This window comes from Callorhinus ursinus, unplaced genomic scaffold, assembly GCF_003265705.2.
Source record: "Callorhinus ursinus isolate GAN/ISIS: 27379988/994484 unplaced genomic scaffold, GSC_fseal_2.0 scaffold12, whole genome shotgun sequence".
Lineage (NCBI taxonomy): Eukaryota > Metazoa > Chordata > Mammalia > Carnivora > Otariidae > Callorhinus > Callorhinus ursinus.
Window position 1 is genome coordinate 19,550,481 of NW_027397074.1, and position 27,482 is coordinate 19,577,962.

At 34.7% G+C, this 27,482-nt stretch overlaps 1 protein-coding gene across 10 annotated transcripts in view; it reads left to right on the forward strand.

Moving 5' to 3' along the window:
* The window catches only part of AKAP9 (A-kinase anchoring protein 9), a 197,921-nt gene that overhangs the window by 65,864 nt on the left and 104,575 nt on the right, over window positions 1–27,482 (forward strand). For 6 of the 10 annotated variants that reach the window (XM_073898794.1, XM_073898793.1, XM_025872853.2 and 3 more), the window contains 6 exons: window positions 2,385–2,429; window positions 13,931–13,981; window positions 14,347–14,517; window positions 15,239–15,394; window positions 16,239–16,436; window positions 21,391–23,778. In XM_073898794.1, the coding sequence (XP_073754895.1) occupies window positions 2,385–2,429; window positions 13,931–13,981; window positions 14,347–14,517; window positions 15,239–15,394; window positions 16,239–16,436; window positions 21,391–23,778 (3,009 nt within the window). The remainder of the gene's footprint in view (window positions 1–2,384; window positions 2,430–13,930; window positions 13,982–14,346; window positions 14,518–15,238; window positions 15,395–16,238; window positions 16,437–21,390; window positions 23,779–27,482) is intronic. The other 4 variants (XM_073898795.1, XM_073898802.1, XM_073898798.1 and 1 more) reach the window with 3 other exon arrangements.

Here is a 27,482-nt window from a genome sequence, read left to right on the forward strand (position 1 = left end):
CTCTCATGCTCTGTTCATTTTTCTTCTTTTTTTTTTTTAAAGATTTTATTTATTCATTTGAGACACAGAGATACAGAGAGAGAAAGCATGAGCAGGGAGAGAGGCAGAGGGAGAGGGAGAAGCAGGCTCCCCGCTGAGCCAGGAGCCGAATGTGGGGCTCGATCCCAGGACCCTGGGATCATGACCTGAGCCGAAGGCAGATGCTTAACCATCTGAGCCACCTAGGCGCCCTTTCTTTTTTTTTTTTTTAAGATTTTATCTATTAAAAAATATTTTATTTATTTATTTATTTGACAGAGAGAGAGAGAGAGAGAGAGAACACAAGTAGGCAGAGCAGCAGAGAGAGGGAGAAGCAAGCTCCCCGCTGAGCCGGGAGCCCGATGTGGGACTCGATCCCAGGACTCTGGGATCATGACCTGAGCCAAAGGCAGACACTTAACCGACTGAGCCACCCAGGCTCCCCTCTTCATTGTTTTTTAATCTTTTCCTCAGACTGCATAATTTCAATTGAACTATATATTAAAGTTTGCTGATTCTTCACAGATCTGTTAAGCCCCTGAAATGAATTTTTCATTTCAGTTATTTTACTTTTTTAAAAAATTATTTTTAAAAATTTTATTTTTTTTAAGTAATCTCTACACCCCACATGGGACTTGAACTCACAACCTCACGATCAAGAGTTGCATACTCCACCAACTGAGCCTGCCAGGTGCCCTCCTTTGGTTCTTTTATAGTGATGCTCTTTATTTTGTAAGGCAGTATCCTTATACTTTTCTTTAGTATTTTAGATTTAATTTTATTCACTTATTTGACTCTATTTAAAATAGCTCACTTAAAGTCTTTGTATATGAAGTCCAGTATTTGTGTTTCCTCAGGGACCATTTCTTCTGACTGTTGTTTTTCTTCTATATGGGCCATACTTTTCCTTTTTCTTTGTGTATCTTGTAATTGTCTGTTGAAATCTGGATCTTTTAAATGATGTACTATGGCAACTCTGTTGCTTGACGTGGTTTGAGGATGTGTCTGTTATCTTTTTCTGCATAACAAATCAATGTTTGGGCTTCTCACTAGAGTTTTAGCATTTCCAGTGCAAAGAGTGTCTTGTTCACCATTTCATCCTCAGTAACACAGTTTTTAGTACACGATATACATTTAATCTATAGTTGTTTGAAAGGCATAAGTGAATCGGCCATGAGGACTTATGTCATGAAAGTATTTTAGATTTGAAAGAGGGTCATATAAGTTAGGAACCCCTATGACAGAATTTTAGAATAGGGGTAAGCTTATTTCTGTTTCTGGCATCAGTTACTACATCAGAGAGGAGGTAGACTTAGAACTTGGTATTGAGTGATGAGTAAAATTTCCTTAAGTATAGATGGGAAAGGAGACAGTGCTTGTTCATATTTGTTGAATGAAAAGTGAAATATCTAGGTCTCTTTTCTCACTTGTAAATTGAGATTCTTAGATGAGTGGGTGAACAGTGAAAGCAGTGAAAATTTAAGTTTCCTCCTTGAGGAAACTTCCTAGTGGTTCTGAACTGAGGGAACCTCTTTCTAGTGGTTCTAAACTAAGGGAAGGTCAGAAAAGCCACTCACTTCATACCCAAATCCGAGGGATGTAAGAATGAAACAGGAGTGTCTTAGTGTTTTATAAGCTGCAGAGGTATTAGTAACAATGAAGATTGTTATTTTTCTTCAAGTTCTTACTACTTTTCTAGCCTCAAGATTTGGTGATTATTTTTTTTACCCTTTTTTTTTTTTTAAAGTAATCTCTAAGCCCATTGTGGGGCTCGGAATCACGACTCCGAGATCAAGAGTCTTATGTTCTACCAACTGAGCCAGGCACGCTGATGATTTTTCTTTTTGAAGAAATTGACTTCTTTTGAGTAACATTTTACGACTTTCTTTTATTTAAAAGAGACATAAGATTTAGAGGGATGATATCTTATTTCGTGCTTGTCTTATAAATGATTTGTAATGTATATAAGACCCAGTATGAAAGTACCTCTTGATACGTTTATATTTAGAAAAATGCTTTATGATAAATATCAGATGTGTTAGTTAGCCATTGTGATTCATAGAGTGAAAATTTTAAAGGTTTAGGGGCGTATGGCTGGCTCAGTTGGTAGAGCATATGACTTTTGATCTCAGGGTTGTGAGTTGAAGCCCCATGTTGGGCACAGAGCTTACTTTTAAAAAATGAATAAAATAAAATCCACATACTTAAAAATTTTTTTTAAATGCTTGAATAATTTTTACTAGTTTTTTAGTGATTTTTATGTGAATTTTCTATCATATTTTACTAATAGTAATGGGTTAATCAAGTACAATGTTTGGGGTGGGGGAGGAAGGCTTTAATGTAATTGGTTTTTATTTTTGTTTTAGCCAGAAAGTGAGATTTCAACTACCCCAGATGATTATAGTTCAGAGGTAAGAATAAGTAATATTATGTAGATTAACTTTTTATGTATTATTTTGAAACTTATTAATACTTTATTTCTTGCAACTCACCTGCTTATGTATTTTTATAAATATAATGAAGTATAGCATAACAAAATACAGTGTAAATGACCTAGAAACCTGAAGGTTATGTTTTTCTCTGTGTATTTTTTTCAGGTTATTAACTAAGGTCTTAAATCTGAATAGGTTGGGCCTTAATTAGAAGCCTTTAAGTTTCTAGGAAAATGATACTGAGATTTAGGATTAATTATCATAATAAGGTATCCATATTCAACACAGTAAATATTTTATTATACAGACTATTTCACATTCTGAGTGATGCTTTTTACAAATGCTTGAATTCTATATAATTACATAACTTCATTTGTTGAAATTAATGCTGCAATAGTGATTTTTAATTTAGGTGATAAAAGCTAATGTAGGCATTGGCCACATTAGTAAATACCTTCTTTATGTATTATTAATAAATATATGTCATATTGTTTTCTTTTTCTTATTGTTTCAGATATCATTATCATTTCTTTGGTTCAGAATTTGAGGATATTGAAAATTATTCCTTTCTCTGAATGGTTCAGCAACTCAGTGTATTCCTTAAGTTTTGATATATTGTAGGTTTCTAATACCAAGAAAAAAAAATCATGTTCTTTTTTTTTTAAGATTTTATATATTTATTTGACAGAGAGATAGAGCAGGAACACAAGCAGGGGGAGTGGGGAGGGAGAAGCAGGCTTCCTGCCGAGCAGGGAGCCCACTGCGGGACTCGATCCCAGGACCCTGGGATCATGACCTGAGCCAAAGGCAGACACTTAACCACCCAGGCACCCAAAAAAAATCATGTTCTTAAGTGAACAGATTACTGTTTTGAATTGCAAATGGGAGTAAAAACTTTGATACTTCAGAAGTTTAATGTGCTTAAAAGCTGGGAATATACTTATTGGTAGTCTGGTCAAGAAGATAATTAACCAGGGTTGAATAAATAAATTGGTACCTGATTTACACTACATAAAGTTGCCTATAGGGAAAGTATCTCAATTTAAAATTACGAGTTGCAGGGGTGCCTCGGTGGCCCAGTCATTAAGCATCTGCTTTCAGCTCAGGTCATGATCTCAGAGTACTGGGATCAAGCCCCGCATCGGGCTCCCTGCTCTGCGGGGAGCCTGCTTCTTCCTCTCCCACTCCCCCTGCTTGTGTTCCCTCTCTTGCTGTGTCTCTCTCTGTCAAATAAATAAATAAAATCTTTAAAAAAATAAATAAATAAAAATAAAAAAATAAAATCACAACTTGCAATTCAGAGAATCTGGCCTTGTGACTTTAAATTTGGGGCTTCTTTATGAAAGCAACACTGCTTTTTTTCTTTCTATAATGGCTATAGTCTTTTTAAAAATTAAGGAGGGCACGTGTTGTGATGAGCTCTGGGTGTTGTAACAACTAATGAATTGTTGAACACTGCATCAAAAACTAATGATGTACTGTATGTTGACTAACTGAAAATAATTAAAAAATTATTTTTAATCATTTTTAAATTGAAGTATACTTGATAGAGACTATTATGTTAGTTTCAGGTGTACAACATAGTAATTTAACATTGGTACACATTACAGAATGCTCCCACAGTAAGTGTAGTTACCGCCTGTTACCATGCAAAATTATTGTAATATTAACTATATTCCCTATGTTGTGGGATATGCCACATCCCTGTGGCTTATTTATTTTATAACTGGAAGTTTGTACCTCTTACTATTTCACCCATTGCCCTACAGTCCCTCTCCACTGGCAACTACCAGTCTAGTCTGTGCTCTATATTTATGAGTCTCTTTCTGTTTTGTTTGTTCATTTGTTTTGTTTTTTAGATTCCACATATAAGTGAAATCATACGGTATTTGTCTTTCTCTGTCTGACTTTTTAAAAAATATTATTTATTTATTTATGTGATCTCCACAGCCAGCGTGGGGCTCAAACTCATGACCCCAAGATTAAGTGTCAGATGCTCTACCTACTGAGCTAGCCAGGCGCCCCTTTCTCTGACTTATTTCACTTATCCATGTTGTCACAAATGGCAAGATTTCATTTGTTTTTATGGTTAATTTTCCATCATATATATATATATATATATGTATATACATATATAGACACACGCATACACACACATATATGTATATGTTACATCTTCTTTATCCATTCATCTATTGATTGATACTTAGGTTGCTTCCATGTCTTGGATATTGTAAGTAAAGCTACAATAAACATAGGGGTGCAATATATCTTTTCAAATTGGTGTTTTCATTTTTTTCAGATAAATACCCAGAAATAGAATTAATGGATTATATAGATCTATTTTTAATTTTTTGAGGATCTGCTATACTGTTTTCCATAGTGGCTGCACCATTTTACATTCCCACTAATAGTATACAAGGGTTCCCTTTGTCCCACATTCTCACCAACACTTGTTATTTCTTTTTTTTTTTTTAAATAGCCATTCTGACAAGCGTGAGGTGATATATCATTGAGGTTTTAATTTGCATTTCCCTAACGATGAGTGATAATGAGCATCTTTTCATGTGCCTGTTGGTCATGTTTATATCTTCTCTAGAAAAATGTCTATTCAGGCCCTCTGTTCAGTTTTTAATTGGATTGTTTGGCTGTTTCCTTTTTTTGCTTTTCTTTCCTTCTTTCTTTTTTGGTGTTGAGTGCTATGAGTTCTTTTTATTAAATTTATTTTTAATTTTTTAAAAATTTTATTAAGTTTTTTACTTTAACTCTAACATAGTTAACATACAGTGTTAATATTTGGTTTCAGGTATACCATATAGTGATTCATCAGTTCTAAACATTACTCAGTGCTCATCATGATACGTGTGCTCTTTAATCCCTAGCCCCTTTCACCCATCCCCCACCCTTCTCCCCTGTGGTACCCATCAGTTTATTCTCTGTTAGTTAAGAGTCTGTTTCTTCGTCTGTCTCTCTTTTTTTCCCCTTGGTCATTTGTTTTATTTCTTAAATTCCACATATGAGTTAAATCATATTGCATTTGTTTTTCTCTAACTGACTTATTTCACTTGGCATTATACACTCTGCTGTGAGGTTTTTTTTAATACATATTTTGGATATTAACCTTTTTTTTTTTTTAAAGATTTATTTATTTATTTGAGAGAGAGAGAGCACGAGCAGGGGGGAGGAGCAGGAAGCCTGACCTGGGGCTTGATCCCAGGGCCTGAGATCGTGACCTGAGCCAAAGGCAGATGCCCAACCCACTGAGCCACCCAGGTGCCCCAAATATTAACCTTTTAATGGATATGTCATTTACAAATATCTTTTCTCATTTAGTAGGTTGACTTTTAGTTTTGTTGATGGGTTCCCTTAATTGTGCAGAAGTTTTTTAGTTTGATGTAGTTTCAGTTGTTTATTTTTGCTTTTGTTGCCCTTGCCTGACAAGATAGGTCCAAAAATACATTCCTAAGACTGAGGTGTAAGAGTTTATTCCCCATGTTTTCTTTTAGGAGTTTTATAGTTTCAGGTCTTTAATCCATTTTGAGCTTATTTTTGTATATGGTGTAAGAGTGGTTTCATTCTTTTGCATGTAGCTGTTCTGTGTTTTCAGCACCATTTATTGAAGAAACGGTCTTCTCCTCATTGTGTATTTTTGCTTCCTTTGTCGTAGATTAGTTACCATATAAACATGGGTTTTTTCCTAGGCTCTCAGTTCTGTTCCATTCATTTATGTGTCCATTTGTGTGCCAGTACCATACTGTTTTTATTACAGTAGCTTTGTAGTATGGTTTGAAATCTGGGACTGTGTTCCCTCCAGCTTTGTTCTTTCTCAGATTACTTTGGGTATTTGGGGTCTTTTGTGGTTCCATACAAATTTTAAGATTATTTGTCCTAGTTCTGTGAAAAATACTATTGGTATTTTGATAGGGATTGCATTGAATTTGTAGATTGCTTTGAGTAGTATGGATATTTTAACAATATTAATTCTTTCAACCCATGAACATGGTATATCTTTCCCTTTATTTGTGTCATCTTTGGTTTCTTTCATCAGTGTCTTATAGTTTTTAGAGTACAGGTCTTTCACCTCCTTGGTTAACTTTATTCCTAGATACTTTATTCTTTTTGATAAAATTATAAATGGGATTTTCTTAATTTCTCTGCTAGTTTATTATTAATGTATAGAAATGCAACAGATTTCTGTGTATTAATTTTGTGTCCTGCAAACTTTACTAAATTCATTTATTAGTTCTAAAGTTTCTTAGTGGAGTCTTTAGAGTTTTTATATATGGTATCATGTCATCTGCACATAGTGACTGGGCTGCAACTGCTATGGGTACACTGGTGGGTAGGGCTGGCCCCAACATGGCTGGCTAAGAGGCCTGGCTGCAGCTGCTTCAGGTATGCTGGTGGGTGGGGTTAGGATGCAGTGTGACTTGGCTGGGGGGCTCAGTGTCCACGGTCATGGGCATGCAAGTGGGTGAGACTCCCTAGAGCAGGAGTCACTTCGGAAGGGCCCTTGCCAGGGCAGTCGGGTTGGTTAGAATGATTCTGCAGGGGAATATCAGGGCAGTGTCAAGCCAGCTGGGCTGAAGGAGGGCAAGAAAAATAGTGCCTGCCAGCACTTCCATTCCCAGAGAAAGTTCCTGCAGATCCTTGCCCGTGTGGCACATGCCCTAAAATTAATAAATCTCCTTCATGTAATACAGTCCAGGCGCTTTCAAACTGCTACCTCTGGGCTGGGTCTCTGAGTAGGTGCTGTTGTACACTGACTGACCTTTTAAGAGTAGAGTATTGGTTTCTTATACCCCTCCGCTTTCCCAGAGTTAAGCTGATTTAAATCCAGATATTTATGGAAGCTCATATTCCCAGTGCAGATTGACAGGATGAGGGGTGCCCGATGTGGGGCTTGAGCCCCTTGCTCCTCAAGGAGGACCTTCACACCTGTGATATCTCTCTTGCTTGTGGGTTGCCGCATGGGAGGTTCAGTTTCTGATTGCATCTCTGCCCTTCCTACCCTTCTCGATGTGGCTTTTTCTTTCTATGTTTAGCTGTGGAAGAGCTGTTCTGCTAGTCTTCAGGTCGTTCTCAGTGAGTTGCAGTATATGTAGTTGCAGCCTTGGTGTGTGGGGAGAGGTGAGCTCGGGACCCTCCTGGTCGGCAATCTTCTCTCTCTCTTTCTAATGCCTTAGTTCTTATAGTTTGTCTTTCTTGATTGAAAGTTTCAGGTATTTTTGTGCCTGAACTGCCTATGTCTTTGGGATACCCCAGGACTCCACAAAGTGCATTTTTTTCTTTACAGTAAGGTAAATTTTTTATAAGCCAAGTGGCCATAGATCAGACCATCTCATATATGCCTTTGAAATTTGGTTAAAATGATATAGCCATTTTCTCACTTTGGGATAAGAGAGTAACTTTAATTTTTATTAATACCGATTTGAAAGGTAAGGACATCAAAAGATTGTGATTTTCAAGTTCTCTTTTTGAAAACAGTAATATTGGAAAGTCTTATTACAGTAAGTTATTTTTTGCCTAGATTTTTTTAAACTATAAAACTGGTGGGAATTATGAGGTCCAGAAGAATGTATTGAAACTATCTGTGATACCTAGTAAATCTGATGTGTTTTGAAATAAGGTACAAGTAATATTTAAATATAATTTCTACAGTTAAAAGTTAGAGTATGTTGACCATGGTTGAACAACAAGAAATCTATACTGCATGTATATGTGTATAATTTCTACATATTTGCATATATAATCACATATATGTTTTATTGTTATATACATGAATGATTGTGTACATGAATAAATATATATCTCTACATGCATATGTATTTTTTTTTTTCCAAACAAAAGTTTCAGGAAAGATACTTCTCTTTACTATGTGACCTATCCTTTGATACTTTTTCTTTTTACTGGAGATCACAAAAACTAAATGGATTAACTGATTTATAATTGGAAAAAACAGTTACTTAGAAGATTACACTGAAAAAAGATATTTATGAAATAACTTTTGACAGATTGACCTGATTTGATCATAACCTTTGTGATATTACATATTTTGGGCCTGGATTCATGATGAATTATACTCTGACGGAGTCACATATTTTCTTTGTCCATAGGAAGCAGTAGAAAAATTGATTGATTGTGAAATGTTTAAAAATGTCTCATTAAGATTGCTAATATGGGGGCTGGTTGAATCCGTGATACTCTGGGCTAGTTTTGAAGCTTTGACTATTCCTGTTAATGATGTTAAAACTGGTTTGACTCCACCAAAGGCAAGGGAGGCAAGAGCAAAAATGAACTATTGGGACTTCATCAAGATAAAAAGCTTTTGCACAGCAAAGGAAATAGTCAGCAAAACCAAAAGACAGCTGACAGAATGGGAGAAGATACTTGCAAATGACGTATCAGGTAAAGGGCTAGTATCCAAAATCTATAAAGAACTTATCAAACTCCACACCCAAAGAACAAATAATCCAGTCAAGAAATGGGCAGAAGACGTGAACAGACATTTCTGCGAAGAAGACATCCAGATGGCCAACAGACACATGAAAAAGTGCTCAACATCACTTGGCATCAGGGAAATCCAAATCAAAACCTCAATGAGATACCACCTCACCCCAGTCAGAATGGCTAAAATTAACAAGTCAGGAAACGACAGATGTTGGTGAGGATACGGAGGAAGGGGAACCTTCGTACCCTGGTGGTGGGAATGCAAGCTGGTGCAGCCACTCTGGAAAACAGTATGAAGTTCCTCAAAAAGCTGAAAATAGAGCTACCCTACAACCCAGCAATTGCACTACTGGGTATTTACCCCAAAGATACAAATGTAGGGATCCGAAGGGGTACATGCACCCCAATGTTTATAGCAGCAATGTCCACAATAGCCAAACTGTGGAAAGAGCCAAGATGTCCATTGACAGATGAATGGATAAAGAAGAAGTGGCATATATACACAATGGAATATTATGCAGCCATCAAAAGGAATGAGATCTTGCCATTTGCAACGACGTGGCTGGAACTAGAGGGTATTATGCTAAGTGAAATAAGTCAGTCAGAGAAAGACAGTTGTCATATGATCTCACTTGTATATGGAATTTGAGAACCAAGATGGGATCATAGGTGAAGGGAGGCAAAAATGAAACAAGATGAAACCAAAGAGAGAGACAAACCATAAGAGATTCTTAATCTCAGGAAACAAACTAAGGGTTGCTGGAGTGGTGGGGGGTGGGAAGAATGGGGTGGCTGGTTGATGGACATTGGGGAAGTTATGTGCTATGGTGAGCACTGTGAATTGTGTAAGACTGATGAATTATAGACCTGTATCCCTGAAACAAATAATACATTATGTTATTAAAAAAAAAAAAAAGAAAAAAACTGGTTTGACAGAACTAGAATGAAGGGGGACTTCTAAGCCACAGTTACCTTTTCAGGAGGCAGAAGAATCATCAGCTAAATTTGTAAATTGAGGAATAAATCTCACCCTGTTAGGATTTTCATATTGGAAATTTTAAGGAATTATCTCTTAATATCACACCCTCCCTGCCAAAGGAAATTCCTTTGTAGGAAATACATAGATTATAACTTCATTACAAATGCCAGATTTGCAAAGTTAATAATCTTGGCTGCTCTTGTTTGCATTGGAGCATTTTTAAAATTTCAGAATTACAGTTTTGAATCGTAGGCTACATAATTAACTTGTATGTTTTTTAAAATATCGCTGTCATTTTTCTGGTATGTAGGGAAGTAAGGTAATAAAAAAGAACAGGGGCTTTGGAGCTTTGTGCTCAAATTTCAGCCTCATCACCCCCAAGTCAACCTGGGCCCGTCATTTCAACTCTGATACACAGTTTTTCACCTGTAAAACAGTGAGATCTTCACAGTGTAGTTGTGAGGGTTATATTTGATAATATTTAGCATGGTGTTTGGTAAAAAAAGATAATCAACAAAGTTTGGGTTTTTTTTTTTTTACGGCTCTTCAGTAATATGCTTTATCTTCACACTAAATAAATGAAATATGTGATGAGAATTCTTTTAAAAAATTATTCTCAAAAGGATTTCAGATCCTGATTAGTTACTTAGAACTTAGATTGGAAATTTTATGCATGTAGATATGGTATGCACTTAATTTTCTTGACTTCTTTGGCTGGTATTCTCATTGGATTGAATAATGGATTCAGGCCTAGAAAGAATTAGATAATATTATCCTGTGATACCTATGATACCTAGTAAGATCTCTTCTTTTAGATTTTATTTATTTGACAGAGAGAGACACAGCAAGAGAGGGAACACAAGCAGGGGGAGTGGGAGAAGGAGAAGCAGGCTTCCCGTGGAGCAGGGAGCCAGATGCGGGGCTCGATCCCAGGACCCTGGGATCATGACCTGAGCCGAAGTCAGCCGCTTAACGACTGAGCTACCCAGGCACCCCTAGTAAGATCTCTTCTATATAAATATATACCCAGTTACATATACCAGAGGAATCAGACTGCGTAAAAAATGCCCTTCTTACAAATTAATTTAAATTATATTTAATCTGTTCAGTCTTCCGTGAAGGGACATTTCATATCCAGAATGCTCTATGTACATGAAATATTTTTATTGATACCCTTTGAGCAGGGTTATTTGGAGAAAGTTGCAAATGCTGGAGGCAACCTAGACACATGACAGGTAAATAAATATGCTTTGTTAAGTATGGAAAGATGAAGTGACAGTAGGGCAAATACTCTCATTTTGGATTTCATGTGATTATTTAGTGCTTCTTAACCAAGTTATTTGTATGATTCATGATATTTATGAAATGACTAGCTCGAGTGGGAGACATAGCCTTTAGCCATAAAGTTATATAAACTTAGTCTTTTAACTTTGATTTTTTTTTTAACCTCACCTCATTTTTTTCTCCCTGCCTCAGCTCTGTTAATTGACAATTAAAAATTGTATGTATTTAAGGTGCACAGTGTGGTATTTGATAGTCAACTTTGACTTGAAATGGATGATCTTAACCTCATTAGTTACTTGGCTCCAATTCCATGAGTCACCGAGGCACATTGAACTAATTTTCATGAACTGTTTTGAACCATCAGATTATTTTATTAAAATATCCATACAAATTTTAGGATTATTTGTTCCATTTCTTTGAAAAAAGTTGATGGTATTTTGATAGGGATATCCATTATTAATATTTTTAATGTAAATAGTACCAAATTAAGTATAATAGGATAAGATATTAATAGTGAGTCTTCTAGTTTTTATTTTATTTTATTTTAAAGATTTTATTTATTTGACAGAGACACAGCGAGAGAGGGAACACAAACGGGGAGCGGGAGAGGGAGAAGCAGGCTTCCTGCGGAGCAGGGAGCCCGATGTGGGGCTCAAACCCACGACTGAGCCACCCAGGCGCCCCAGTCTTCTATGTTTTTAAACTAACATCCACTGAAAGGAAAAGGTTTTGGTGTAAAGGCCATTTTATGGTTATAAAAATTTTCTTCCTCTGATTCTTTCTGAATAGCAGTATCTTTAATGAGATGATACTTACCTCTACAGAACATTTTAAAATTGAAAATGTACCTTACTTATACTTTCCCAAGTCTTCATGTTCTCCATACAGATTGAATATATCTGTGAATTCAGAAAGAATATATTAGTACAGCCTGATGATTAAATAACTTTGACAAATGCCACAGTAAAAAAAAGGAAGAATTAAGAGAAAGGCTTTTCTTCATCTGAGTTTATCAATCTAATCTTCCTGTTTCAGGTTATTAATTTACTTTCATATTAAGGTTTACCTGGTGTAGTGTTAGAAGACTAATGTAAGAAAGGATGAATGCTGTACCCTTTAGCTATCAATAAAGTAATTACATTAAAAAAATAGAATAATGCCAACTATTAATGATCCCAGGATTCTGCTGAGAATTTCTCTTCTAACTTCAGAATATAGTTTATATTAGTTTAGTCCTGGTGAATAATTTTTTATTATCTATTTACATAGTATTAAATTAAAAATTTTTTAATAATTTTTATGTTATAATAACATGTAATTAAGTCTTGAAAATGGTCATGTATTTTAAGAAGCCAATACATGAGAGTTTTTCGAGTGTAATTTTGCTTAAGTTAGAGAAAAATTAAGCTGAACTTTGGCTACATAATGTGTTAGATACGGTCATTATAAATTGATGATTTATTATAGTTACATCATCTCCACTTAAATGTGTATCCTTGCTAAATATATTTGAAAATATTCATAAAATCCATTTCATTATACTATAACTGTAAAAATTTTAGTAGATGCTTATCAAACTGCTTCATTTCAGAATCAAAAGCTAATTGAAATTTAGGAGTATTTAATTGGAAAGTTATTTCAAGTGACTTGATATTAATAATCTTAATAGAGTTAGTACTCCTGTCTTCTGATAGTTTTCACAAATTGTAATATTGTGTTGCTATAAAGATGAAATTTTTTTTTTTACTTTATTTTTCAGAAGTTATCATTAGGAAAAAAAGCAAAGGAATCGAACTCTGTTACAGAACTCTTAATTAGTATCTTCACTTTTTTTTTTTTTAATTTTAAGTAGGTTCCACGCCCAAAGTGGGGTGGGCTTGAACTCATGACCCCGAGATCAAGTCACATGCTCTACTGACTGAGCAAGCCAGGCGCCCAGTATCTTCACTTTTAAAAAGATGTAGTCCATATCCTAACTCTGGGATATTCTAGTCTATGTATTCCAACAGTACAAACTTTATTATCTTCGATTCTGTTAACGTAGGATTATGAATAATTAAGATGTAAGCAGAAGTGAAGTTTTTTTGTGCACTGTTGGGGGAAGGAAGGGTTTATTAAATAGATTATTTGCTCTGAAATTAATCTCCCACCAGGTCAGCCCTTGAGATGTATACGGTCATCCTTCTTCCTCCCATCGTCAAATGTTTGTGATAGAGAGAGGCAAACATATGTTATGGAAAATCTCCACATCAGTCAGGGTTGGCATGGCCGTCATTTCCCCCAGGGAAAGTTGGGAGACTGTTCCTCACCTATTCATCTCATACTTCTTGACCTGATTACCAACCTTCAGTGAATTTGCACCAGTAAACAATTTTACTTTAAAATGAATAGAGCTTAATCAAAAAAGTTATTTAAATGAATATAAGGCAGGATTTTGTAGACGAGGATTTAGTAACTTGAGGTTTATAATTACCCCTCTGAAGTCAAAATAGAAACTGCAGTTAGAACTTCAGTTCACTTAAACAAAAATGTATAGTACCATGTCTTCTGCATTGTTAGCACTCAAATGTTTTGGGAATCTTTGGTATTTGAAATGATCATAATGTCTTTTATATATTTAAATTTAATCATTTTGTCTATTTTTGCCAATGAGGCATTTTCCCGGTGCATAAGAGATGCATGAATATAGTTAGCAGAAATATAATTGTTAGCTTTAAATAAAGTTCTGTCTAAAATCATAATATATCAGGAAATTGTTTTTGTACAGGTAAATGGTTGCAGTTTTGTGAGAACAGAAAAGCCTACAAATTTATTAAGGGTACAGTATTTAAAACTACTCACAATACTAATGTTTTATACTATTTAAAACCATCTGGCTTACTAACAGAGCTTTTTCCTGCATGTACTTCTTTCTGTGTGTGATTTCTAAATGCTTTTGATGTTTAACAAAACAAAATTAGCCACATTTTGTTATAAAAGCTCAATTGTAACAGATTTTGCAGTATCTTGTTTTTGCTTTTAAGGTATATATCACAATAATAACAAAGTATGTTGTCATTCCAGTAAACTCTTAGGTGATAAGTGATATTTTAAAGTGGATTTTGCTATGGAATTCAGTGTTTAAATCCCTCTTCCTGAGGAATGTTGTTGGTATGAATTATTAAAAATCTTGGATTGATTTAGGAAGAAGAATTTGGTGCTGATGATTCTTACTCTGAACATGGAGCACAGTACAATCAGACCCACCTAGAGATGATGGAAAATGAATTGGCTGGTAAACAGCATGAAATTGAAGAGCTGAACAGAGAACTAGAAGAAATGAGAGCCACCTACGGGACTGATGGACTGCAGCAGGTATGTTATGTGGCTTTTGTTACTGAGACAAAAATAGGAAATTTGAATGATAGTATATGTACAGTCTTTAAAGATGAGGTTTTTAAATAGTAACTTAAGTCATCTCATCATATTTGTCCTTACACGTATCACAAACAACTTTGCTTAATCTTTTATGAGATAGCTAGGCAGAAATCACTTCTGGTGTTTTTGTAATCAGCCTGAGAGAAAATTATGGTGCAAACCACATCAGAATATGATGACCTAAACTCATTAAAAATGTCAGTGAGTCCTTGTAAAAGTAAGCGCTTGTGGTTAGAATGACATCTGTTGTTTGTGGAAGTCAGTTATGAAAGCAAGGTGAAAAAGGCCATTGATGAGGAGGACAGAATACATTTTAGTTTTGGCCTCTCCAGAAACAAGTGAGAATTGAATATGTCTATGATGATGCTGCCTAGGAACAGATTGGGGCATCCCTAAATATAAAGGCACTTGTCCTTCTGGAAGCAGATAAATGGAGAAGTTAAACCTAGTAATTTTTTTTAAGTTGATTTGGAAGTAAAGCCAATTTCTGCAAGCTAATCTTTCAGATACAGACAAAAATGGTTAAGGTTACTTACAAATTATCATAATTCTGTCGGTGCATTTTGAATATTATATTTTTGAAGAATAGTTACCTATAATAATCAATTTTGTTTAAAAAATAAGTCTGGCACTTTTTATTTTCACTGATGTCTTTTAGTTACAAGAATTTGAAGCTGCCATTAAGCAAAGAGATGGCATCATAACCCAGCTCACCGCTAATTTACAACAAGCTAGGAGAGAAAAGGATGAGACAATGAGAGAATTCTTAGAGTTGACAGAACAAAGTCAAAAATTACAGATTCAGTTCCAACATGTAAGTATTACTAATAGAACAAAATTTATTAGATTTTCAGTAATGAATTTCTTCTAATTTTCAGAACAAATTTAAGTTTGTTTAAAATCCATTTGCTTATTATGTATCATGTTGGAAATATGTGAATACCTGTTGTTATGATAACCAAGAGTTTAACTCTTAGTTCTTTTGTGGTTCCTTGATGTATTTTCTCTGTACTTCTTCCCTGTCTATATATTGAAAGCCTGCAAAATCTTTTAAGTCTGATTGGGTGGATTTTTGCGGAAATTAACATGTAGTCATGTAGTCACATCCTTCCTTTTGCCAACTCTGCTATGATTTTATTTTAGTTTCTAAAATGGTAACTAGACAGAATGTGTTCCATTTATCTTTAATCAGAGCTGTAAGAATCTAATGGTATTAAAGTTTCTGATGGCAAGTACAGAAAATAATTTAAAAGGGAGGAATTTAATGTAAGAATACAGGCTTATCTTACAGAATTCAAGTGAAAATACAACCAGACTTCTGAAACGGATTAAAATCACAAACTGGAAAGTCATTTGGAATCCAGGAAGTACTGTCTTTTGGGCCCCGTTTCTTTCTGTATGTCTGCCTTACTCTTAGCTATGTCACTAGACTACTTTCTCAGCTTTATGATGGGAAAGATGATCTTATTGGTTCGTCTTGGATAATGTGCCCACGATCATCTGATAAGCCATGGCAGCATGTTTACTGGAGTTTCAAGCCTATGAATCTAGCAGATTTCCCAGAGAGCAACTGTGGGCCGAGTAATACCCCAAAAGGTATCTCTTCCTTAGTGCAGTCTCTTCAGTATTTAACTTGGAGGTTTCTTTCTGTTTTCAAGTTACAGGCTAGTGAAACTCTAAGAAACAGCACTCACAGTAGCACAGCTGCAGATTTATTACAAGCGAAACAACAGATCCTCACTCATCAGCAACAGCTGGAAGAACAAGACCATTTATTAGAAGATTATCAAAAAAAGAAAGAAGACTTCAAAATGCAAATTAGTTTCTTGCAAGAGAAAATTAGAGCATATGAAATGGTATGTTTATTTTAAGGAAATCAGCCAATGTATAACAGCTTTATAATTGAAGTTTTTTATACAACTGTTTATCCTTTTTGTTATGTATATGAATTACAAAATTTTGTAATTAGGAAAAGCTCTTTAAATATGCAAAACAACTTCTTTCAAAACCAATTGGGAGTCTCACAATATTAGTTTAAATGAATAAAAATTCATTACTGAGTTCCTTTGGAAGTGATCAGCCATATTAAAGTGAGTTCTCAGGATAATCTAAATTTGTAAACAGAATTTCCATTCTTTTTTTTTTTTCACCTAAAGGTATTTATACTCATTTTAGCAGTGGTGATGAAATTCTGAAAATATTTCCATGACAAAATGAAATTTTATGGATTTTAATTAGGAAAAACTACAAGAGAGTCTCTATTTATAATAGTTATGTTTTATAAAGTTGCTTGGAACACTTACCAGTATATGCTCATAGGGAAAAAAAAGAAGGGAAATGTATATATTTCATATGTTTATATTTGTTTATATGTACACACATATATATGCATGTATGTGTTTATATACATGGAGACATATCTTAGGGACTATATTTACATATACATACATACATACATACATAGACACATAACATATCTCATAGGTTGTAATATTAAATCCTAAAAACAACTCATCCTGGTAGATTATATTTTGTTTATTTTTCTAAAGAGAAAATGAGGTTTACAAGTGTTAAGTGACTTGCCTGAGCCTGCCCTACTGACACTTGTCAGAGTTGTGATTCAAACCCATATAGCTGGCCCAGAACCGTATTTCTTGTGCTATACTGCACTGCCCCCTGTTGTCTCCATCTTCTTCTCCTTCCGTGCTCTCCTAATGAGCGAAAATGTGAAGTGTAGTTGCCTTGTTTGATGTCAGCTTTGGAAGCATGCATATCCAGCAGCTCAAATTTTTTGCTGCTCTGTGCATTTCTGCAAATGACTATGAGTATTGATTTTGGGGTTACAAATAAATTTTAGCAAGAAGATGGATTTGCAAGTAGGGAATCTGTGAATAATGAGAACAGACTGTACATATAATATGGTACTTTTTACAGACTTAGTAAGTTCTTCTGCAAGAAGTTGAAAAATAACCAAGACAAGAATATTGTTTGGATAATAAAATTATTAGCTAGCATTTATTTTCGTTTACCTGGTGCCAGGCAATATTCAAAGCATCTTACAAATATTAACTCATTGAATCATTGTAATAACCCTATGAGGCAGAGATTTCTGCCATCACCCCCATTTTACAGATGAAGAGATCAAGCCAAAGCAAGATGAGGTAAATTGCCTAATCACACAGGTAATAGTCGGCAGAACCAGGTTTCAAACCTAGGCAGTCTGATTCCAGAGACCATACTCTTAGGAAAATAGGAAACATACAAATTTAAGATACTGAAATTGTGAAACGGTTTGCTTTACAACCAAGATAATTTAAAAATCGTTAGATAGATGTTTATAGAACACCTATTTTGTACCAGGCCCTTGCAAAAGGTAATGATGCCTAAAATGTGCCCTTTCTTCAGTGAACCTCATGGTTTAATAGGGCATGTGCACAAGATAGCACAAAACAAGAGTAAGCATAGGTACAAAGTGTTTTGAGTAGGTCTGGCTTCAGAAGGGAAGTCAGTCAGAGTAGGCTTTAGGGGGAGATGATATTTGAGGCTGGTCTGTAAGTTGGAATAATTTCTCTGTAATTATATTTTGTTTTCTCAGCAGTAGGCATTATGTGTGGCACATTAGCAGCTTATCAATATTCATTTGGTAAATAAGCAAATATATTATGAATCTGAGCTGATAGGAAAGGATATTTTATTTTTTTGTTTTGTTTTTTCTTTTGTTTGTTTTGTTTTGTTAGTCACCATACAGTACATCATTAGTTTTTGATGTAGTGTTCCATGATTCATTGTTTGCATATAACACCCAGTGCTCCATGCAGAACGAGCCCTCCTTAATACCCATCACCAGGCTAACCCATACTCCCACCATCCTCCCCTCTAAAACCCTCAGTTCGTTTCCTGGAGTTCATAGTCTCTCATGGTTCATCTCCCCCTCCGATTTCCCCCCCCCCTTCATTTTTCCCTTCCTTCTCCTAATGTCCTCCATGCTGTTCCTTATGTTCCACAAATAAGTGAAACCATATGATAATTGACTTTCTCTGCTTGACTTAGGAAAGGACATTTTAGATAGAGGATGTAGTATATATAAAGATTCAGGCTGAACTATGTTAAAAAATGTCTAGGTAGCAAAAAATAGTTTAACCTAGAAATAGTTTTTGAAAGTGAGTCTTTACAGGAGGAAGTGTGAGTAGTCTAGGCCTTAGTTAGAAGAGCCTTTAAGTTGGATTTTGTTGTATTTATTATATTCAGTAGGCAGTATTATTTGAAAGTATTTAAAATTTAAATAATTTATTTTCATGGGGGAATTACCTTTATTTGAATGTTAGCAGAATACTTGTTTTCATCAGTCTCTTCTTTGTTACATACATATAAACTTCTCCTTTTTTTTTTTTTTACTTTGCATGAATCCCCCTGAGTAGTAGTTCCATAGCACAGCTGAGGGACTAGAGCATTAGGGTGATAGTTGAAACTGTCGTGGTTCCCTAGACACCTACGCTTGATTCCAGCCTCATTCTCATTGCCCCTAATCCTCTGAACTTCCCATGGTAGAGTGGTCACAGGCAGGAAGTCTGTTACTCCCCACTCCCTCAGGTCTGTTTCCAAAAATAGAGGGATTTTATCTTTGATCACAGAGCTTTGCAACACAAAATAAATGGTTTAAAACCATATATTTTGAAATAAACAGTACTAAGAAAAATGAGCCATGAAATTGTATTATTTAATAGTTGATGAGGAATTGTTGTTTGCAGTTATATCACATGTTGGACAGTTTTGAATTAAGTGTTTTATGAGGGTTCCTCCCCCCATTGAAAATCAGGAAATAGAAGTATTACAGATTTTATAACTGTTAACATTTCAAGACTAATTACTTACTTAATAACTCAACTGAAGTTGACCTCCTGAACTAATTTTACTTTTTTATAGGTTCCAAATGCCTTATAGATACTTTCTAGTATATAAATGTATTACATTTGTACATAGCACAGTGAGCATAAAACACGTCAATATATTTATTTTCTTTTAGCTTCAAACATATTCCATGACAGAGAAGAAATACTACATTTATTTTACAGATGAAAACACTGAGATTTAAGAGATTAAACTGACTTAAATGTCATATTGTAGTACAGAAATTAAAGTCAGAAGGCTCAGCACTTGGTAATAACTTATGGTGACATTGGATGGAATATGTGATACCAAGAAAAATGCTGATAGGATTTTGCTCAAGAAGCTTCACAGAATGAAATTCATTGCCTTAGTTAATTTATATAGTGCAGAATCTGGCCTTTGACTTGTAGGCTGAGAAGTCTGGTTTTTATCTTCTATCAGCTGAGACTTGAGCTATCTCAGAGATAAGCTCAGATTTTTCAAGTTGAAGAGCCTAATGTTTAAACCTTGAATATAAGATTGTTAATTTATAGTGAGAAATAATTATCACAGGGACCTATATACTTCAAGTTCATTGGATTTTACTTTCTTTCCATGCGCAAATGAATTTGAAAAGCCAAATAATAATAACAGGAAGTTGTTTAGGGAACATGAGATCAAAGGATATTGGAGTCAAATGTTCTGTAGCATTAGGCTATGATAACTTGATGTATCATCTCACAGGAGGAAGGTCATGCTTGTGGATTGAAATTCTTAAATTCTGTTTGCTACAACCCCTTACATTGCTTTGTACATTAGATATGGTTTTCCCAGAGGATCAGAATTTTCAGTCTTAAGGTACTTTGGTTCTCTTCCCTGGACTCTGCTGAAATGAGTACTGCCAACCCTCTGAAACTTTCTTTTTCTAGGCTTTGACATTTTTTTCTTTAGATATGTGAATACATTCATCCAAGGTGCCTTTAAGTCCTCTTAACCTGGAACTCCTGTCTCAGTAAGGTGATTTTACTTACCTACTTACATTCTGTTCCACTCAGTGGATTGTACTTTCTTTGTACTTGGGACCTCAGCCCTAAACTATTTAGGCAACTAAGTAACAGAGTCAAAACTTGGTTTCTAGGGCTTCTGCTTGACTCCGTTATGCTATAACACTCTTATGAATGATTGTTATTACAGATGTGCCTTGGCCTATGTCCTCGATTTAGGCTTATATACAGTTCCAAGATAGAGGCCCAAGTCAGAACTGGAAGAAAATATCTGTCCCGCTTTCAAATTTCTATTCAAACCCAAAGTCTAGGATCAAGTTGATGTGCCATAAATGGTATAGTTGTCTTGCATGTTGTTTGAGGTTTAGCCACTTATGTGTTGGATATCCCCAAATTTCTGATTTACTTATCCACGGGAATGAAGTTAAGGCAGACCCATAGGAACCTATTTTTGTTTTTTTAGTCTTTTCATAGCACTTGCGCATCTAACACCTTCCAAGTCCCTAGAATACATGGAAGGAACCTTGAGATATATTTAAGACTTCCTTCTGGAATTATAAAGAGTACACAGTACTATAGCTACAGAAAATATTAAGTTCTTAGAATGTTCACCAGTTAATAAGAAAGATGAAAATGTAATGGTCTAGACATTTTAATCCTACTGATTTTGAAATTAATATTTTTGACCATAGCCGTGTTAGAATTTCTTTCTTCCAGGAAGACCAACACTTCTGTAGTGTTTGCTCACAAATAGTGTTGGGTACACAAGTCTCGTCTCATTGACTTGGGAAAAATTAAGGGGCAAGCCTTGCAGTAACTTTTTATAGAATTATGAACAAAACCAGACTTCTCTCAGTCTTTTGGTATTGAGTTTAAGCAATCCAAGTTGCCAGGAACTAAAAATGCCATTTTTATGTATTTTCATTTTTTCTTTCTAAAGGAACAAGACAAAAAAGTAGAAAGCTCAAATAAAGAAATACGGGAAAAGGATACAATCATTGAAGAATTAAATACAAAAATAATAGAAAATGAAAGAAAAACTCTAGAGCTAATGGATAAAGTCACAGCTGCTGATAAATTACTAGAAGAATTACAAGAACAGGTTGTACAAAAGAACCAAGAGATTAAAAATATGAAATTAGAGCTGACTAATTCCAAGCAAAAAGAAAGACAGTGTTCTGAAGAAATAAAACAATTAATGGGCACAGTTGAGGAACTTCAGAAGAAAAATCATAAAGATAGCCAATTTGAAACTGATATTCTCCAAAGAATGGAACAGGAAACACAAAGAAAGTTAGAACAGCTCCGGGCAGAGCTGGATGAGATGTATGGGCAGCAAATAGTACAGATGAAACAGGAGTTAATAAAACAGCACATGTCACAGATAGATGAACTTAAAATACGACATAAGGGAGAAATGGAGAATGCTTTAAGATCATATCCAAGTATTACAGTTAATGAAGATCAAATAAAGTTAATGAGTATGGCAATAAATGAACTGAATGTAAAATTGCAAGATACTAACTCTCAAAAAGAAAAACTTAAGGAAGAACTAGGAATAATTTCAGGAGAAAAGTCTGCTCTACAGAGACAACTTGAAGACCTTTTTGAAGAATTGAGCTTTTCAAGGGAACAAATTCAGAGAGCTAGACAGACAATAGCTGAACAAGAAAATAAACTCAGTGAAGCACACAAATCCCTTAGTACAGTGGAAGATTTGAAAGCTGAGATTGTTTCTGCATCTGAATCCAGAAGAGAACTAGAATTAAAACATGAAGCAGAAGTTACAAATTACAAGATAAAACTTGAAATGTTAGAAAGAGAAAAGAATGCTGTATTAGACAGAATGGCTGAGTCGCAAGAAGCTGAATTAGAGAGGCTGAGGACACAGCTTCTGTTTAGTCATGAAGAAGAACTTTCCAAACTGAAAGAAGATTTAGAAATCGAACATCGAATAAATATTGAGAAACTAAAAGATAATTTAGGCATTCACTATAAACAGCAGATAGATGGCTTACAGAATGAAATGAGTCAAAAGATAGAAACCATGCAGTTTGAAAAAGACAGTTTGATAACTAAGCAGAATCAATTAATTTTGGAAATTTCAAAGCTAAAAGATTTACAGCAGTCCCTTGTGAATTCAAAATCAGAAGAAATGACTCTTCAAATCAATGAACTTCAAAAAGAAATTGAAATACTCAGGCAAGAAGAAAAGGAAAAGGGTACACTTGAACAAGAAGTTCAAGAATTACAACTTAAAACTGAATTATTGGAGAAACAGATGAAGGAAAAAGAGGATAACCTTCAAGAAAAGTTTACACAACTTGAAGCAGAGAATAGCACTCTTAAAGATGAAAAGAAAGCCCTTGAAGACATGTTGAAAATGTATACTCCTGTTAACCAAGAAGAAAGATTAATTTTCACAGACTCCATTAAGTCCAAATCCCAAGACTGTAACTGGCAAAAAGAAATAGAAATACTTACAGAGGAAAACAAGGACCTCAAAAAACAATGTATTCAGCTAACTGAAGAGATTGAAAGGCAAAGGAACACTTTTTCATTTGCTGAAAAAAATTTTGAAGTTAACTATCAGGAGTTGCAGGAGGACTATGCTTGCCTTCTCAAGGTAAAAACTGACTTAGAAGACAGCAAAAGCAAACAAGAAGTAGAGTATGAAAGTAAGCTTAAAACACTTAGTGAAGAGCTTCATCATTTGCAAAGAATAAATCCAGCTTTGGTAAAAATGAAAAGTTCAGCCTTCGATGACGACAAAACTTTCATAGGAGAACCATTGGAAACCGGTGAGGTTGTTGAGAAAGACACAACAGAACTTATGGAAAAACTTGAGGTAACCAAGCGAGAAAAGTTAGAACTGTCGGAGAGATTGTCTGATCTTTCTGAACAGTTAAAACAGAAACATGGTGAGATTAGTTTTCTGAGTGAAGAAGTGAAGTCTTTAAAGCAAGAGAAAGAGCAAGTTTTATTGAGATGTAGAGAGCTAGAAATCATCATTAACCATAAACGGACAGAAAATGTAAATGTGTGTGATGTTCAGTTAGACTCTTTAAAAGACGGTGGTGTGACTATGACAGGCAAGGATTCTGGAGGGTTAGTTTCTATAATAAATAAAGATTTTGTTGAAGAATCAAAAATAATGGAGGAAGATAAAATTCCTTTTGAAAATAAGACTGTTGGAAAAGAAGGCAAGCAAGAACAGTTGTTTTTGGATCACTTGCCATTAGTGACAAATGGATCATCACTTGGGACAACTGAACCAAGTAGAAATGATAAACTTCAGTGGGAACTCAGTGTACTTAAATCAGAACAGGTATGTTTACTTATTTATATAGATACTAAAGCATAGTGAAAATGCACAATTCATACAAAAAATGTTTTCATCTTCCTAAAACACAAATAAGAGAATAAAAATTAACCCTATAATGTAATTCTCATTTGGGCCTATCAGCTATCATTGCTTTTTTTTTTTAAGATGTTATTTATTTATTTGTCAGAGAGAGGGAGAGAGCACAAGTGAACAAAAGCAGGGGGAGTGGCAGGCAGAGGGAGAAACAGGCTCCCCGCTGAGCAGAGAGCCAGAGGTGGGATCTGGATCGCGACCTGAGCCGAAGCAGACGCTTAACTGACAGAGCCATCCAGGCATCCCAGCTGTCATTGCTTTTATCTATTTTTTCTTAAACACTGTTGCCTTTCTTTCAGTTAATTTATGTTATATATTCTGTTAAGGAAATAAAAACATAGGAATGGTTTCACTTTCTTTGGAAAGGCAAGAGTTTCAATAACTGTTGAGAATCTGAACTTTAAGAAAGTACTTTGTAATATTTTGTTGTAATTTCAAAGCTTGGTTTCAGCATTTTGTTTTATATTGGTATTTTCAAAGTTCCACAACTAAAAATTAACACTTAAATTTTTCACTACTTTATACTTACTCAGTTGTTACAACACTGTATTTCCTTGAAAAAAAAAATCTCAAGTCCTAGAATTTTCTCAGAGTACTGTGTAAAGCTGAAGGGGTAAAAAGTATTAATTCTAACTCTAACTAAAGAATGCATATAATGAGTTATAATAGATCATTCTTGACAATTTATGTTTGTGGATAGTGATATTAGAAATAACTGGAAAATTCCACTAGGTATCTTGTATAATGCCGCTAAGTAAAACTTTGTTTCTTAATTTATGCAACAGGTACTTATTGAATCTCTAGCCAGGTAGAGGATTATACTGGCAAGCAAGAGAGCAGGAGAGCTCTCTTTGAGAACAGGAATATATTCTAGTGAGGGAGGCAGAGAGTAGACAAGGGAACGAGTAGAGTAGTTAGAAGTAGTGGTAAGTCCTATAGGGAAAATAAAACAGATGACGTGATAGAGAATGATGGGTAGTGGTCGTGCCCGCATTCTATAGGATGATCAGGAAAGGTCTTTTGGAGGAATTGACATTTGAACTGAGATCTAAAAGACAAAGAGGGAGCCTACTACATGCAAATTAGAGCAATTGTGGAAACACAGGTGAGCTTGAGAAACTGAATGAAGGTGTGTTCAGTTGAGTTTGAAAGCAGGAGTGGAAGAAAAAGTTTGAAAAAGAAAGAAGAGACAAGATCTTGGAGAACCTTACAGACTATGTAAGAAGTTGAGATTTTATTCTGTATACAGTAGGAAGCCTTTGGAAAAATGTTCTCTTTTTATTTCTAATAAATTCCTATCTTAGGATGTAGTTACATTACAATAAACCTATTGTAAATTGAATCTTAAGTTGAAAATGAAGTTAATGCACTTACCTACTAAACATTGTAGCTTAACCTAGTCTACCTTAAACATGCTCAGAACACTTACATCAGCCTATAGTTGGGCAAAATCATCTAACACAGAGCCTATTTTATAATAAAGTGTTAAGTATCTCATGTAATTTATTGAATACTATACTGAAAGTAAAAAAACAATGCTTGAATGGGAAGAATGGTTGTAAATTTATTGTTTGTCATCCCCGTGGTCATGTAGCTGACTCAGGACTATGGCTCCTACTGCTGCCCAGCATCATGAGAGAGTATCATACCACATACGTAGCCCAGGAAGAGATGAAAATTAAAAATTTGAAGTGTAGTTTCTACTGAGTATATATCACCTTTACACTTTACAATGTAAAGTCAAAAAATCCTAAGTCAAACCACCATATTTTGGGGATATTATATCAAATGTAAAGATATTTTACACTTTAATAACCTAAATAGAGTTTAAAAATTCAAATTGCATAACTATTAATGTTTTGTTGAATATCTGGAATTGTCTTCAAAACCATAATGTGGTTTTAATTTAATTACTCCTAAAAATGCCAGAGATCATTTAGATTTTTTAAAAAGACATTATTGACAGAGGACCTGAATTTTAAGCTGTCAAAATGGTCAAATTTTCTCAGTAAGAATTTTATTTTCTCTGCTAAAGACATTTTCATTGATGTTCAGATGCCTTCTCCTTGACATTAATTTATATAAAGTAAAGGGAGGCAAACCTGTAAACAGTCCCTTCCCAGTTGTCACTACCAAGACAAACCCCTTTGTCAGTGGAGAGGGGAGTAAAGTGTGTGTGTGTGTGTATGTGTAGAGGGAAGCTCACAGAAGAAATCGAGTGATAATTTATACAGTAATAACATCTCAGAGCAATCTAAATATGCTTAGAAATAATGCTGACTCCCTAAGAAATACTTTGCTCTTACGACCAAGCTAATTGGCTAATGAACATGGAAGGATACTCTCAACCTTATAAATTGATATAACAATAAGGTAATATTTTATACCCATCAGATTGGCAAAATGAGTCCCACAATAAAAAGTGTGGGGAGATGAATACTCACATATGCTATTAATATCAATGTAAATTGGCACAATTATATAAAACATAACTTGGTAAAATTTAATACATTTAATGTACATTACCTATGACCCAGCAGCTGTATTTCTAGTTGATTCTCAGTATGGTCCCTGACTAGCAGTATCAGCAGCACTTGAAACCAGGGTAAAATTCAAATTTGGAGGCCCCACACCAGACTTCCTAAACCAGAAACTCTGGGGGAAGGGCCCAGCAGTCTGTTTTAATAAGCAATCCAAGTTATTCTGATGCCTGCTAAATGTTGAGATCCACTCTACTAGGGAAACACTAATGTATTTGAATAGGGACATATCTCTAAGAATTTAGTGCAGTATTTTTGAAATATCAAAAAATTAGAAATAATCCAGTTGATTTCCAAGAAGGAAGTTGACAAATTTTCGTGTATTCATAGATACTATACCACAGTTAAAATAAATTAATCTGTATCTACATGGATAGATCTCAGAAGTATTTTGAATGAGAACAATTTGCAAAATAAATACCATTTTACACCATTTATGTAAATTCTTAGAAACATAAAATATAATGTACTGTTTATAGGTACTGAAAAGTGATAGTATAAGAAATGCAGTGGACTTGTTGCAAATTTGTGATAATGTTTGCCTCTGGGGAAGGAGGAATGGGAACATAGTGGATTAAATTTTATTTTCTTTCTAAACCAAACATGTATGTAGAGAGAAATGGGAAAAAAGATAAAATAATTGTATTTGTTAAATTGGGGTATGAGTACATAAGTGTTTATTACATTATTCTTTGCATTTCTCTATATTTAAAATATTTTTATTTTTATTTTTTTAATGGTACAATTTTATTTTATTTTTTTAAATTCTGTTATGTTAATCACCATATATTACATCATTAGTTTTTGATGTAGTGTTCCATGATTCATTGTTTGCGTACAACACCCATTGCTCCATTTAATACGTGCCCATCACCAGGCTAACCCATCCTACCACCTCCCCTCCCCTCTAGAACCCTTAGTTTGTTTCTCAGAGTCCATAGTCTCTCATGGTTCATCTCCCCTCCGATTTCCCCCCTTTCATTTTTCCCTTCCTACTATCTTTTTCTTTTTTTTTTTTTTAACATATAATGTATTAGTTTCAGAGGTACAGGTCTGTGATTCAACAGTCTTATA